Here is a 16,798-nt window from a genome sequence, read left to right on the forward strand (position 1 = left end):
TTGCACACTTACGGTTCTACCCTCTGGTCAGAACAATAAAACTCAAATCTGAACACAACACGTCTAAATCATTCAATGACTCTCCACTAATGCCCTTCACCCCCTCCTCTGTTTTCATTATGTTGTTACAATCCTATCTGCCTCCTTGGTTAACCTCCCCAGGTCCTTCAAAACACATTTCAGGTGTCACCTCCCCAAGGGAGGAAAAAAGATACAACAAATGTCCCTCCTGAGTACTCCCACAGCACCTTGAATGTATAACCATCACAGGTCCCGTCACCTTATTCTAAAATGGTTTACATCCTTATCCCCTATCCCAAAGTTTACTTTGAGGGAAGACTTTTGTTTTCTGGCATCCCCAGCACCAAACACTGGGTGTAACATATATAAGTTATTTGTAGGTAAATGGGGAAGGAAATGGAAGGTGTTATCCAAAGTTTAAGTACTTATGATAGTACAGAAATGTCCAAATTCTAAATGCAGTTTTGGCTATATTTATCTTGGGGATTAATGCTTTGCTGCATGACGTGTTGTGTTCAAATGTTATATCAATATTGCTTACTCCTATTAGATGGGTTAAGCTATCCCAGTCTCTTTTGTTTCCTTCTTCACATCTCTCCTGCTTTCACACTTATTTCTACTTTAAAATAACTGTTTGAAAAGATGATGTAATGATGATATAAAAAATATTCAAAAAGAAAAAAATCTTATTCTTACCATCAAAATACATTTTTATTATTTTGTTTTATATATGTATTTTATATTTTATTTTCTGTTTTTGTTTACATGTATAAATACCTCACATAACTTCACTTAGTGTTAACACTATTGTATACTCTGATTTTTAAATCTATAATACATACCGTTCCATATTTCTACATAGTCACCTTTCTACACAGTCATTATTCCATTGCCTCTTAGGGCTAGAATTTCCTTTCCTTTCACAATTACAAACTCACATGTTCTGATCTCAAGAAATGTCTTTCAAAAACAATTTTCAGTTAAGCGTTCTAACTTTAAGTGTGCAGGATAAGTATCTGAGTGAGTTTATTTACTCAATATGATTTTTACTTTAAAAATTAACAATCAAAAAGGATTTACTCCCATAACTACTGGGTGGGTGACTCACAGACTGGAGAACACTTATACCACAGAAGTCCACCCACTGGAGTGAAGGTTCTGAGCCCCACGTCAGGCTTCCCAACCTGGAGGTCCGGCAATGGGAGGAGGAATTCCTAGAGAATCAGACTTTGAAGCCTAGTGGGAATTGATTGCAGGACTTCAACAGGACTGGGGGAAACAGAGACTCCACTCTTGGAGGGCACACACAAAGTAGTGTGCGCATCAGGACCCAGGGGAAGGAGCAGTGACCACAGGGCAGACTGAACCAGACCTACCTGCTAGTGTTGGAGGGTCTCCTGCAGAGGCAGGGGGTGGCTGTGCCTCACCGTGGGGACAAGGACACTGGCAGCAGAAGTTCTGGGAAGTACTCCTTGGTGTGAGCCCTCCCAGAGTCTGTCATTAGCCCCATCAAAGAGCCCAGGTAGGCTCCAGTGTTGGGTTGCCTCAGGCCAAACAACCAACATGGAGGGGACCCAGCCCCACCCATCAACAGTCAAGCGGATTAAAGTTTTACTGAGCTCTGCCCACCAGAGCAACAGTCAGCTCTACCCACCACCAGTCCCTCCCATCAGGAAACTTGTACAAGCCTCTTAGATAGCCTCATCCACCAGAGGGCAGACAGCAGAAGCAAGAAGAACTACAATCCTGCAGCCTGGGGAACAAAAACCACATTCACAGAAAGATAGACAAGATGAAAAGGCAGAGGGCTATGTACCAGATGAAGGAACAGGATAAAACACCAGAAAAACAACTAAATGAAGTGGAGATAGGCAACCTTCCAGAAAAATAATTCAGAATACTGATAGTGAAGATGATCCAGGACCTCGGAAAAAGAATGGAGGCAAAGATCAAGAAGATGCAAGAAATGTTTAACAAAGACCTACAAGAATTAAAGAACAAACAAACAGAGATGACCAATACAATAACTGAAATGAAAACTACACTAGAAGGAATCAATAGCAGAATAACTGAGGCAGAAGAACGGATAAGTGACCTGGAAGACAGAATGGTGGAATTCACTGCTGCAGAACAGAATAAAGAAAAAAGAATGAAAAGAAATGAAGACAGCCTAAGAGACCTCTGGGACAACATTAAATGCAACAACATCCGCATTATAGGGGTCCCAGAAGGAGAAGAGAGAGAGAAAGGACCCAAGAAAATATTAGAAGAGATTATAGTTGAAAACTTCCCTAACATGGGAAAGGAAATAGCCACCCAAGTCCAGGAAGCGCAGAGAGTCCCATACAGGATAAACCCAAGTAGAAACAAGCCGATACACATAGTAATCAAACTGGCAAAAATTAAAGACAAAGAAAAATTATTGAAAGCAGCAAGGGAAAAATGACAAACAATATACAAGGGAACTCCCATAAGGTTAACAGCTGATTTCTCAGCAGAAACTCTACAAGCCAGAAGGGAGTGGCATGATATACTTAAAGTGATGAAAGGGAAAACCTACAACCAAGATTACTCTAAGAACTTCTCTAAGTGGGAAACACAAGAGAAGAAAAGGACGTACAAAAACAAACCCAAAACAATTAAGAAAATGGTCATACGAACATACATATCGATAATTACCTTAAACATGAATGGATTAAATGCTCCAACCAAAAGACACAGGCTTGCTGAATGGATACAAAAACAAGACCCATATATATGCTGTCTACAGGAGACCCACTTCAGGCCTAGGGACACATACAGACTGAAAGTGAGGGGACGGAAAAAGATATTCCATGCAAATGGAAATCAAAAGAAAGCTGGAGTAGCTATACTCGTATCAGATAAAATAGACTTTAAAATAAAGAATGTTACAAGAGACAAGGAAGGACACTACATAATGATCAAGGGATCAATCCAAGAAGAAGATATAACAATTATAAATATATATACACCCAACATAGGAGCACCTCAATACATAAGGCAACTGCTAACAGCTATAAAAGAGGAAATCGACAGTAACACAATTATAGTGGGGGACTTTAACACCTCACTTATACCAATGGATAGATCATCCAAAATGAAAATAAATGAGGAAACAGACGCTTTAAATGACACAATAGACCAGATAGATTTAATTGATATTTATAGGACATTCCATCCAAAAACAGCAGATTACACTTTCTTCTCAAGTGTGCATGGAACATTCTCCAGGATAGATCACATCTTGGGTCACAAATCAAGCCTCAGTAAATTTAAGAAAATTGAAATCATATCAAGCATCTTTTCTGACCACAATGCTATGAGATTAGAAATTACAGGGAAAAAAACGTAAACAACACAAACAATGGACACTAAACAATACGTTACTAAATAACCAAGAGATCACTGAAGAAATCAAACAGGAAATCAAAAAATACCTAGAGACAAATGACAATGAAAACACGACCATCCAAAACCTAAGGGATGCAGCAAAAGCAGTTCTAAGAGGGAAGTTTATAGCTATACAAGCCTACATCAAGAAACAGAAAAATCTCAAATAAACAATCTACCCTTACACCTAAAGGAACTAGAGAAAGAAGAACAAACAAAACCGAAAGTTAGCAGAAGGAAAGAAATCATAAAGATCAGAGCAGAAATAAATGAAATAGAAACAAAGGAAACAATAGCAAAGATCTATAAAACTAAAAGCTGGCTCTTTGAGAAGATAAACAAAATTGATAAACCATTAGCCAGACTCATTAAGAAAAACAGGTAGAGGACTCAAATCAATAAAATTAGAAATGAAAAAGGAGAAGCTACAACAGTCACTGCAGAAATACAAAGCATCCTAAGAGACTACTACAAGCAACTCTATGCCAATAAAATGGACAACCTGGAAGAAATGGACAAATTCTTAGAAAGGTATAACCTTCCAAGACTGAACCAGGAAGAAATAGAAAATATGAACGGACCAATCACAAGAAATGAAATTGAAACTGTGATTAAAAATCTTCCAACAAACAAAAGTCCAGGACCAGATGGCTTCACAGATGAATTCTATCAAACATTTAGAGAACAGCTAACACCCATCCTCAAACTCTTCCAAAAAATTGCAGAGGAAGGAACACTCCCAAACTCATTCTATGAGGCCACCATCACCCTGATACCAAAACCAGACAAAGATACTACAAAAAAAGAAAATTACACACCAGTATCACTGATGAATATAGATGCAAAAATCCTCAACAAAATACTAGCAAACAGAATCCAACAACACATTAAAAGGGTCATACACCATGATCAAGTGGGATTTATCCCAGGGATGCAAGGATTCTTCAATATACGCAAATCACTGTGAAACACCATATTAACAAATTGAAGAATAAAAACCATATGATCATCTCAATAGATACAGAAAAAGCTTTTGACAAAATTCAACACCCATTTATGATAAAAACTGTGCAGAAAGTGGGCATAGAGGGAACCTGCCTCAACACAATAAAGGCCATATATGACAGACCCACAGCAAATATCATTCTCAATGGTGAAAAAATGAAAGCATTTCCTCTAAGATCAGGAACAAGACAAGGATGTCCACTCTCACCACTATTATTCAACATAGTTTTGGAAGTGCTAGCCATGGCAATCAGAGAAGAAAAAGAAATAAAAGGAATCCAAATTGGAAAAGAAGAAGTAAAACTGTCACTGTTTGCAGATGACATGATACTATACGTAGAGAATCCTAAAAATGCCACCAGAAAACTACTAGAGCTAATCAGTGAATTTGGTAAAGTTGCAGGATACAAAATTAATGCACAGAAATCTCTTGCATTCCTATACTAATGATGAAAAATCTGAAAGAGAAATTAATGAAACACTCCCATTTACCACTGCAACAAAAAGAATAAAATACCTAGGAATAAACCTACCTAGTGAGACAAAAGACCTGTATGCAGAAAACTATAAGACACTGATGAAAGAAATTAAAGATGATACCAACAGATGGAGAGATATACCACGTTCTTGGATTGGAAGAATCAACATTGTGAAAATGACTATACTACCCAAAGCAATCTACAGATTCAATGGAATCCCTATCAAATTACCAATGGCATTTTTTAGTAGAACAAATAATCTTAAAATTTGTGTGGAGACACAAAAGAACCCGAATAGCCAAAGCAGTCTTGAGGGAAAATAGTGGAGCTGGAGGAATCAGACTCCCTGACTTCAGACTATACTACAAAGCTACAGTAATCAAGACAATATTGTAGTGGCACAAAAACAGAATCATAGATCAATGGAACAAGATAGAAAGCCCAGAGATAAACCCATGCACCTATGGTCAACTAATCTATGACAAAGGAGACAAGGATATACAATGGAGAAAAGACAGTCTCTTCAATAAGTGGTGCTGGGAAAACTGGACAGCTACATGTAAAAGAATGAAATTAAAACACTCCCTAACACCATACACAAAAATAAACTCAAAATGGATTTGAGACCTAAATGTAAGGGTATATACTATAGAACTCTCAGAGGAAAACATAGGAAGAACACTCTTTGACATAAACCACAGCAAGATCTTTTTTGATCCACCTCCTAGAGTAATGGAAATAAAAGCAAAAATAAACAAATGGGACCTCATGAAACTTCAAAACTTTTGCACAGCAAAGGAAACCATAAAGAAGATGAGAAGACAACCCTCAGAATGGGAGAAAATATTTGCAAATGAATCAATGGACAAAGGATTAATCTCCAAAATATATAAACAGCTCATGCAGCTCAATATTAAAAAACAAACAACCCAATCAAAAAATGGGCAGAAGACCTAAATAGACATTTCTCCAAAGAAGACACACAGATGGCCAAGAAGCACATGAAAAGCTGCTCAACATCACTAATTATTAGAGAAATGCAAATCAATACTACAATGAGGTATCACCTCACACCAGTTAGAATGGGCATCATCAGAAAATCTACAAACAACAAATGCCGGAGAGGGTGTGGCGAAAAGGGAACCCTCCTGCACTGTTGGTGGGAATGTACATTGATACAGCCACCATGGAGAACAGTATGGAGGTTCCTTAAAAACCTAAAAATAGAATTACTATATGATCCAGCAATCCCACTACTGGGCATATATCCTGAGAAAACCATAATTCAAAAAGACACATGCACCCCAATGTTCATTGCAGCACTATTTCCAATAGCCAGGTCATGGAAGCAACCTAAATGCCCATCAATAGACGAATGGATAAAGAAGATGTGGTACATATATAGAATGGAATATTACTCAGCCATAAAAAGGAATGAAACTGGGTCATTTGTAGAGACGTGGATGGATCTAGAGAGTGTCATACAGAGTGAAGTAAGTCAGAAGGAGAAAAACAAATATTGTATATTAACGCATGTATGTGGAACCTAGAAAAATGGTACAGATGAACTGGTTTGCAGGGCAGAAGTTGAGACACAGATGTAAAGAACAAACGAATGGACACCAAGGGGGGAAAACGGCGGCGGGGTGGGATGGTGGTGTGCTGAATTGGGTGATTGGGACTGACATGTATACACTGATATGTATAAAATTAATGACTAATAAGAACCTGCTGGGTTTTTTTTAAAAAAAGGATTTACTATATAGTTATTTATCCTTGGTATTATGATTACCATTAAAATTGTTACATCTTACTATTAAATTGTTTAAATTATTAAATTTACTGTTACAAAAATTTTTGATAAATAGAATTTTGCCTTTTAAGGTTTTGGGATTTAACAGTGCCATATGCCACTACCTCAGTTGTCCTTTTCCTTCCTGCGTTCTCAGAGAAATAAATATATATAGTGAGTTTTTATTTTCCGATTTTCTGCAATATTGGCTTTGAGGGTTGGAAAACATATTGAAATGAAATGTCACTGCAAAATTTTTTTTTAGTACCTGTATGTATTATCAGAATTTTTCCCCCCAAATGACCAGGTATAACTTTTCCAAGAAAGAGAGTATAAAGATTAAAGCATAGATTTATCTTGTATTATCTTAAATTTATCTTATATTACTACTTCATGTTGCCCTGTGTTTTACTTGCATGGCACATATTATATTTTTAAGATTTCTTCCTCTCTCCCTCCCTCCCTTAGCCTTTTCCTCCTTCTATAAATAGTTATAAGCAGCTTCGACATCTCAGAAACTGTGCTAGGTGTGGGGAACGCATTGCTCTGACTTCAGGTACCTGTCAATCTGGCATGAGATGCGGGTAATACAGATAACATGCTACAAAATGCTGCATGAATGCTGAGAGGCGTGCTCTGGAACTATACAGAGGGGGACAGAATGGTATGGGGAGGAGGGATGGGAATCTGGGACAGCTTTTGAAAGAAGTAATCTTCAAGCAGAGGTGAGACTGAGCAGGATTTGTGAGATGAACTGAAGGTTTGAGAGATGGAGCAAAGGAAGTAGCATGTGTGAAGGCCCGGAGACGAGAGAAAACATGGCATTTACAGGGCTGGTGAGTCATTCAGTAGGTTGGAGAAGATAGTGCAGAGGACAGTAGCTACAGATGATGCCGATAAGGTAAGTAGAGGTCAAATCATGAATAATAATGATGCTAATAACAATAATGGTGATAGCTAAAACTTATTAGACAACGTCTATTTCTAGGTACAGCTGTAAGCACTAAATGAATTTACTAACTGAATTCTATGAGGTAGATACTATTATTAACCCCATTTGACAGAGAGCCTTGTATACTATGCCAATGATCATCAGAAGCTATTGAATGGTTTGAGAGACTGGATATAAAAACAGACAAAGGCCAGACTACATCTAGCAACAGTACTCTGTCCTACAACCTCTGTAGCAACCAACCTGGGGAGTCAAACCACAACTTCTGCAGCAGTTGGCTCAGAAAAGTCAGTATTCGGTCTATGATTGTCAGATTCCCTATTTTTTACCCCAATTTGTCACTCAGGGCCAACCAGAAAAAGACAAGTATGCTTCCCAAATCAATCACACAGGTTGCCTTGCTTCTAGCTAGCTCACTTCCAGCTTCCCCAAGGCAACAACCTCCAACCAGAGCAAATCAGAAGCCTCCCTTTTATTCACTGTAAAGCTCCCCCGCCTGCCTTGGGAGTCTCTGCTAAATGTAAGCAATGCTGGCAGATTCTCTTTCTATAGCAAGCTCTGAACAGCAAGCCCCTGTTCGTTCTCACTAGGGTGGTCTTCATTGATTTCCACAGGTTTTAACCAGAGGAATGTAACAATAAAAAAAGATAATTCTGTCTGCTGAGTAGAGACTGAACTGGCAAGATCTAGACTGGAGGTGGGAGACCAGTCTGTGACTTCAGGCCTTGACTAAGGCAGTGGCAATCAGGATACACAACAATGAATGGAGTGAAAAGCATCAAGGAGGCAGAATCAGCAGGACCTAATGAGTGATTTGATTTGGTGGGAAAGAGAAAGAAAAGGTAAGGAGGACGGACAGGCTTGAGGAATGACATAAGTGGTTGGCACCATTTGCTGAGACAGGGATGCTGGAGGAAGAAGCTTGTGTTGAGGCTGGAGATGAGTTAAATTTGGGGCAGAGATTGCTAAGTCACAGGCTTAAAGTAATAATTGGAACAGTCTGGGTAAATGAGATCACACAGGCAGGGTGTAGAAGCAAGAGAGAACATACAGGGTTTCCCTGGTGGCGCAGTGGTTGAGAATCTGCCTGCCAATGCAGGGCACACGGGTTCGAGCCCTGGTCTGGGAAGATTCCACATGCCACGGAGCAACTAGGCCCGTGAGCCACAACTACTGAGCCTGCGCCTCTGGAGCCTGTGCTCCGCAACAAGAGAGGCCGCGTTAATGAGAGGCCCACGCACCGCGATAAAGAGTGGCCCCCACTTGCCGCAACTAGAGAAAGCCCCCACACAGAAACGAAGACCCAACACAGCCAAAAATAAATTAATTAATTAATTAATTTAAAAAAAAACACTAACTATAAAAAAAAAAGAGAGAACATACAGATGTAAAAATAAAAATAATTGTTATTATCATAAGATGTTTATGGAGAAATTGTAAAAACATTTAACAAAACCTTTTAAGATCAAAAGCTTAATAAACTGCTTTGAAGAAAACTAGACCTCCACTTACGTCAAGTTATAGAATGAACTTATTTTCCCACTTTACCAAGGAACATTTCAAAGGGGGAAAATCCTGCTCCTCTGATACTTAGTTATAGGGAAAGGATCTAACATTTATTGTGGTCCATTTATGTGTCTGGTACTTTATATCTTAATTAATCCTCAAATATACCATATGAAGATAGCATTATTATCCCTGTTGTTGAAACTGAGGCCCTGATATCTAACTTGTTAAGGTCACATAGCTAGTATATGGGCTAGCAGGGCTGTCTGATGCAGAAACACTGGTTCTTTGCACCTTCATTCTCTGCCTGACGTCTCAGCTGACCACTGAGGCTACTTCTAGCAATTACTCCAAAGCAGGGGTAGGCAATTTAAGGACACAGTCCATGGCAGTATTACAGATAGTGGCAGGATATGACATCAACTAGCAGACTGTGCAGGTTCTCACAGGGAAAGCAAATTTGGGCAAGGAAGCTCAGCCATGATACTACGCAAGTGAAAAAAAAAAAAAAACTAATCGCAATCATATTTATTCTACAAATACTACTGTGTGCCTCCATTGTGTCATTGTTCTAAGTGCTGAAGATATGGTATTGAATAAACACACAAAATCTCTTGCTTTTATAGAGAATTGATATGCTTTGGGGGAGACAATAAGTTATATAGTGTATTGCAAGATAATGCGCTGGAGAAACGGGAGTAGAAAGTGCTAGGATGCTTAAGCAGTGGTCGGCAAAAGACTCACAGAGTGGGTAAAATTTCAGCAAAGCCTTGAAGGAGGTAAGGGAACAAGCCATGGATAAGAAGGGGAAAGCTTCCAGGCAGTGGGCATAGCAAGTGCAGAGGCCCTTAGGCAGAGTACATCTGGCATGGTTGAGGAGATGCTAGGAGGCCAGTGTGGCTGGAACACAGAAGGCTTTATCAGCTACTAATGAGGACTTAAATTTCTACTCTGAACTCAGAGTTGAGAGGGGAAGGACACGCAAGTATTAAGATATATGTTCTACACTTAAGGAGAGGGAGAGACAAAACAAGACAAATGAAATAGTAACAAACATAAAACAACTGATAATTAGGTGAGAAACTATGAGACTCAGACCAAGGACTACACCCATTTATGAGAAGAAAGTCTGTGAGAGTGAAAATGAATGGGAAGTATGTCCTATTGGGGGTTACTTTATGGTGGACAGGTAGGATCTGAAGGTAGGGTAAGATTTAAATTCAGAAAAGAGGGGAGGGCATTCATTCAATACATATTTAATATCCCCTCCTGTGTACCAGGTGTTGTGCTGGGTGCTACTGGGGGATAATACGGGACACTACAGAAAAAAACAACAGAGAAGGTTTCTGCCCTCATGCAGGTGGCACTAAGCAGAGTACATGGAAGAGATAAAGCACAGATTATATACATTGGGAAATCTTGCAAACAGGACAAGAAGTGGACCTGAGGCACTTTGAGGATGGCAGACACCTTAGATACCATCTAGTTCAGTGGTTCTGAGGCTAAAAATCACTTAAAGGAGCTTTTTAAGAGTCCCAGGCACAACACTGGGGATTATGATTAAGTAAATCTAGGGAAGGACCCAGCTATGTACAGTTTTTTTAAAAAAAAGCTCCTCAGATGACTGTGATGGTCACCCAAGTTTGGGGAACACTCATCTAGTACAGGCTTGTTTTACAGAAAAAGGAACAGGTTTAGAGGGTTGAGTGATCTGGTCAATGTAATGATATTAAGTGAGAGAAGCAATAAGGAGCTACTGCAGAAGCCTGAAAGAAAGAACAGGTGGGACTCAGAGGTAGCAAGGAGGATGGTAAAGTGGTGTTTATGGAGAATGGAGTGGGAAGAGAGAAGAGGTGCGACCCAAAGGATGTGACATTAATCCAGGATTGACTGAGGCATTGTGGTGACAGGAAAGGAGAGCGAGTAGTTCTTTTAAAGCCCCATTTGGTACCATATCATCTGACCTGGCAGGGGGAGGGTTGGAATTTTTATTGTTGTTATTGTTTACTTTGTTTTATAATCTGAGTCCATGTAAAACCATCTCCTATGGCTTTCCAGGAGGTAGCTGCTGTGAAACTGTAACACTGTACATACCATACTGCAGCTATGACACACTAAGTGTTGCTACTCTGAGTGGAAAATGGAGTCCTTCAACCAGTAGCAATGGCATCACCTGAAAACCTGTTAGAAAAGCAGAATCCAGGGCTCCACCCAGACCTACAGAATTAGAATCTATATAGTTTAATAAGTTCCCCAGGTGCTCCAAATGCACATTAAATTTTGAATAATCACTGCTCCAAAGGGCTTCTGATTCTTTATAATGAGAGGAGCAACATTAAAATAAATAGGAAATAGATAAAGGGTGAACAATTTGTGATTTCTCAAGCATATGATGAAGCTGGCTTAATGGGTTGAGGTAGACCCCACATTCTCACTTTTAGCTACTAGGATATACTGTACTGTCACTGTAGGAAGAGGGCGAGGCTGCAAATATGGAAAGGTTTGAAAAGATTGGAAACATTTAGAGTTCCAAGGCAGAGGTCTATAAAGGTTATCATTTTAAGTGGCAAAGAGCACTAGACCCCACTCCCAGTAAAGAAAGTGAGTAACTCTCAGTTAACTTCTCATGGCCTTAGGGTCCTCATTTGTAAAAACAACCACAAACAAAAACCAGGAAGGCTTAGAGACCATTTCTCCCAGCTCTAAGATGTCTTTATTCGATTTCATTTCTTTTGGTAGAAACTGCCTTTTTCTTCAGTACTATAAAAAATGTTAATATCCCTAGAAGCAGTTATTAACAGGGTAGGAACTTTAATTAATACAAACTGATTTCTTCCAGGAGGAGAAACCTAGGCCCTGTAAGAAGAGGCAGTAATGAAAGAGGAAAAGAAAGGGAAGGGAGAAAATAAACACACATATACACAGGTATACTTGTTCTGCATTATTTGATACATTGTGGCCTATTTTGGCAACGCCTGTTAGAAGTATTTCCCCTTTTTTCTTCTTTTTAACCCACTCTTGCCTGCCTCCTATAACCTTGAGACCCCATCCCTTTTTTTTTTTTTAATACCAAGTAAAGGAAGAATGACCTCAGACACCAAATTCACCTACTTGTCAGTTTTGCCCCATGCCTGGGAGAACAGCAGTAGTGTTGAGCCCCCTTGCAGCCTTGGGAGTGAGGGGACAGCTGTTGTTCCTCAAAATTATCTGCACCTGGATTGGAATACTTCCACAAACCCGATTAGGTAAATTCCCCTAGCACCTGCTCCTCTTCATGCAGAAGTGTTGTTTCTCCGGGGGTTGAATGTCTGGCCATCTTCAGAGAGCGCAACCCTATTCCCACCATAGAAGAGGTCCCCAGTCAACTAGCCGCTCCTAAGGAACCCTCCAAGCCTCCAGGACGTGGACGCAGGAGACAAGGTTCCTGACGCAGCCTGAGACTTGTGAAGCCTCAGCAGGAATTCCCATAGTGGCCCCACGCCATCAGCGTGAGGAGGTAGGGCAAATTTCCTCCATAGAATTCACATTAATTTAGGGCTTGATCATGCATCTCTGGGGAAGAGCCATGGAACCGTAGTATGAAACAAACGCCTTGGAGTTTCTAAACACCCTCGCTACGAATGGAGATCCAAGCCAGGGTTCTGAAGTGAAATTTCTCAACAGAAATTCGAAAGAACTAGTTTTGTATGACAAAGAGTAAACTAAAAACCAAGTACATGCACAATAAATCAATTCTATTCGATCCCAATTCTCTCCGACGCACTCCTAACCAGCTTCCAATTTCATATAAAAGTGTTGCTAAATTTCTAATTTTAATAGTATTTTCCTCCCCTCCAGGTGCAAGTTTTTGTAGCAGCAAATTTAAACACGGGAGGATTTACCCCTGTATCAAGAACGTCACACGATAACAGCGATCTACATATAAAAGCCCAGTGCAAACAAGGGGGTCATCAAATCCAAGTTTTCGCTAAGAATGTTTCCCTCCCTCTCAGGCCCTTCGTGGGGTCACACTTTTCGAAGAAAAGCTGCCAAACCTTGCCTACTCAGTTTACTGGGACGCTCCGGGAGGACCTCGAGACACGAGTCCCCAGACAGGTTGGTCGACGACAGCCAACTCCCCTCGCAGGCGGCGCAGTCCTCAAAGGGATCAGCTTTGAGCTTGGAACCACAGTCCCCCGGGCTCCCCTGGTTTCCCCTCGGACCTCCATTTCCTCCCTTGCTGCCCCCAGGCATCATCTCCGCCCCCAGATCTCAACCCCCGCCCCCGCCTTCACACCCTCCAAAGCACAGACACCTGGCCATACCTGCGCTTCCTCGTCCTCCGTCACCACCCCGACTACTGGGATTTGGCGAGGGCTGCTGGACTTGATTCTGCTGCCGGGTGCCCGGGCCTGGGCCGTCGCCGCAGCCTCCGCTGTAGACATGGCTGTGGCGGCGGAGTGAGGGATGGGGGGTATCCTCCTGTCCTACACTGTGCCCGCAGCCGCGAGACTGCAAGAGGCCCCGCCACCGAGAAGTGAAAGCCGCCTGAGAGCCACTAAAGTCGCGAAAGGTCCCGGGGATCCGGCCGTGGACTCGGCCACTGCGACGCCACCCGCATCCCGCGGAGGCAACCCACCAGCGCACCTAGCAGCCTGCTTGCTGGCAGGTTGTTAACAAGCCAATGCGTTGCTAGGGGCGGGGTCAGAGGCTGCTGAAGCCCCGGCACCTACGGAAGCCCGAGGATCCAAACTATCCCAAACTCTCATCTGAACCTCTAAATTTGCAGGGTCTGGGTTTGCTTGCGTACCGGAGGAAAGTGGGGGAAGACCTCGGTATGTAACTGGAGTGTTACCTTGGCGACAGGTGCGTCTCAGTCTTTGTAGTTTGTGCTGGGCCTTCTTGAAATAAGCGTGGGCCGGTGGAGGGATGAGGGGTGGATGTGGGATGCAGGAATGATGGATGATGAACTGATAATGTTGGAAGCTGAGCAGTTTATCTCACCCTGGAGAAGTGACTAGTGTCAGCTACATTCCCCAGCCTTTTACCTCTTCTGTACTTTAGTGGCTCTCCCAGACAATTAAATAACCACCAAGGCATTGTGCACAATGTTAGAAGGCTTTCGAGCCAAATTATTGAATCTAGAGCATGTAAACCCCTGGAAGCCCCATTTTTCTCATAATTTTTTCACTTTTCTCATCAATAGGATTGCCGTGAGAGGACAGAATGAAATGATAGTTTTGTGAAGTGGTACTTGGCACATAATAAGCAAGATGATCTAAATGACATTTCTGGCCCTACAAATAAAAATAAATGGAAAACCTAGATTGGGCTTGGCAGCACTTGATGTGAATCACAGCCAAAGAAACCAAGTTTCTTTGAAAGAGTACTGAGCACTTCCAATCCCTATTTACTCAATTCTATTCATTCTTCGGCTTTCCTCAACTGCCCTAACTGAGGTCACCAACACCTGTGGTACAATTTTGTGGACACTTTCTTGTCCTCATTTTGGTGTACTTGTCTGTAGTATTTTACACTGTTGACCACTCACCCCTTCTTGAAACTCCCTAGCTCGGACTTCAGCATTCTTTTGGTTTTTGTTTTTTTATCTTTACAGCTACTCATTGGTGCTTTTAGAGCTCCTCTCAGGCCTTACACCTAGAAGTGGTTAGTAGGTCTAAGGCTGCTATTAACCCGAGAAAGTGCAAAGGGTGTGTCAAGTGTATTATTAACATAACCTTAATTGCTGTTGTACATTCCAAGTATACTACATCAAGAGGAGACTGAAACCACTTGGATAAACACAGTGGAATCCTGTGAGAATGGCACCCAAGCCTAAGATGGTGGTGGGAAAGCTGATAATCTGATGATTTGCTATCCTTTGTGTGCTCATCCTGGCATCTCAAGATGAGGAAGGACAAAGAGGAGGGATTGCCAAGGAAAATTTCCCACTTAAAGTGGAGCTTGCCTAGGAGATATCAACTGACTTTTGTGATTCAGCACAGTAGACTGAAGCTGATAAGGGTCCATAAATCTCAATGGCCCTGAGAAGTCAGACTCTCCTCACTGGACTTGACTGAAGACATTTCCCTAACGAATGAACAACAGGATTTTTGTTTTATTTTAACCAACTGTGTACCAACCTATATATTCATTCTGTCCCATATCCAGAGCACAAGTTTCCCATCCTTAATTAGCACTACTCCCATGAACTCCCCCTTTCTAGGACTTAAAAACTTTTGACTTTTCCCCCATCAGTGAAATTCTTCATAGAATGGGTTCTCTTACCAGGAAGTTAATAGATCTAACTTTGTAATTTTTATCAGCTCTAATGGTCTTTGTTTTATCTTTTCACAGGTGAAAAGCAACCAGAATGGAAGTCCTCAAACACCCCACACTCAAGCCATCTTGACTGAATTACTTGCAGTTTTTCACAGGTGCCAAACTTCCTCCTGCATTACCTTTGCATATGTTGTACATGTGACTGTCTTCTGATGTCTAACTCCTTATAAGACTCAGCTCCTGTGACCTTTTCTAGGAAACCTTCTTTACATGCTCTGCTATGTTAGGTGCCACTTTGCCTGTCATTCTGGTTTTGTACTGACCGCATATTTAATGGTATTTACTGGCTCAGCAGACTTCCTACTAGACTGAGATTTTTTTAAAGCAAGAAGAGTCACATACTCAGGTTTACATCCCAAGCCCTCAGCATAGTGTCTAGAGTAGTGTTTCTCAAAACTTAGTATGCACCAGAATCATCTGGAAAGCTAATTAAAAGACTCCTGAGCCCCACCTTCAGAGTCTGCTTCAGTAAGTCCGGGTGGGGTTCATGGGTTTGCATTTACAGTTGACCCTGGAAGAGTATAGGTTTGAACTGCAGGGGTCCACTTATATGCAGATTTTTTTCAATAAATACAGACTACAGTTCCACACAATCTGGTGGGTTTAATCCATGGATATGGAACCTTGGATACAGAGGGCCAACTGTAATGTTACACCTGGATTTTTGACCGAGCCAGGGTCGACACCCCAACCCCACGTTGTTCATGGGTCAGCTGTATAACGAGTTCCTGTGTGATGTTGGTGCTTCTGGTCTGGCAACCATATTTTGGGACCTCTTGGTCTAGATCATACTAGGTACTCAATAAATGTTCATTAAAGATTTCAAGGATTACTTTTTTATTTGATTTGAAACCAAATTAAAGCATTTCATAAGTTACCCAGGGTAAGGTACACACTAAGTCCTTGCTACTCAGAGTGAGGTCCTTGAACTACCTACACAGCTATTACATAGGAACTTGTTAGGAACACGGAAGTTCTGGCCCTGTGCTGTACCTACTAAATCAGAATCTCCATTTTAACAAGATTCCCAGGTGATTAGTATACAAATTAAAAGTTGAGAAGCACTGCTCTGGTGTGTGTTGTATATTTTCATTAGTATTGTTTTGGCAGTCGCTGTAAAACTGGCTTTTATTAAATATTCCATTTGTGAATTTTCCATGTCCTTTGTTTTCTTACTGATGATAATGTTGAGTGTATTTATTTGTTTTTCTTCTTGTTAAATGCGCCAAGCTTAAGCTTTTTAAAAGCTTTACCTGTTTAAATTAGCTAATGGATTTAGGTTTAATCATTATTCATTGATCCTTCTTTGAT

The 16,798-nt window shown here is 41.0% G+C and overlaps 2 protein-coding genes across 4 annotated transcripts in view; one reads left to right on the forward strand and one right to left on the reverse strand.

Moving 5' to 3' along the window:
• The window catches only part of CFAP69 (cilia and flagella associated protein 69), a 69,221-nt gene extending 55,389 nt beyond the window's left edge, over positions 1–13,832 (reverse strand). Inside the window, exons 1-2 of one of the 2 annotated variants that reach the window (XM_082471741.1) lie at positions 13,471–13,491; positions 12,278–12,379 (exon numbers count right to left, since the gene is read on the reverse strand). Coding sequence is in view for 1 of the 2 variants with exons in the window: in XM_082471740.1 (XP_082327866.1) it covers positions 13,471–13,590 (120 nt within the window). In the remaining variant the exon portion in view is untranslated. Of the gene's footprint in view, positions 1–12,277; positions 12,380–13,470 lie in introns of both variants that reach the window. The other variant, XM_082471740.1, reaches the window with a different exon arrangement.
• A 114-nt stretch (positions 13,833–13,946) lies between these two features.
• LOC309665527 (uncharacterized protein) overlaps positions 13,947–16,798 on the forward strand; it is a 714,473-nt gene continuing 711,621 nt past the window's right edge. The window contains exons 1-2 of one of the 2 annotated variants that reach the window (XR_014266459.1): positions 13,947–14,011; positions 15,503–15,582. The gene's annotated coding sequence lies outside the window, so the exon portion shown is untranslated. Of the gene's footprint in view, positions 15,583–16,798 lie in introns of both variants that reach the window. The other variant, XR_014266460.1, reaches the window with a different exon arrangement.

This window comes from Balaenoptera physalus (genome assembly GCF_965194825.1).
Source record: "Balaenoptera physalus genome assembly, chromosome: 8".
Lineage (NCBI taxonomy): Eukaryota > Metazoa > Chordata > Mammalia > Artiodactyla > Balaenopteridae > Balaenoptera > Balaenoptera physalus.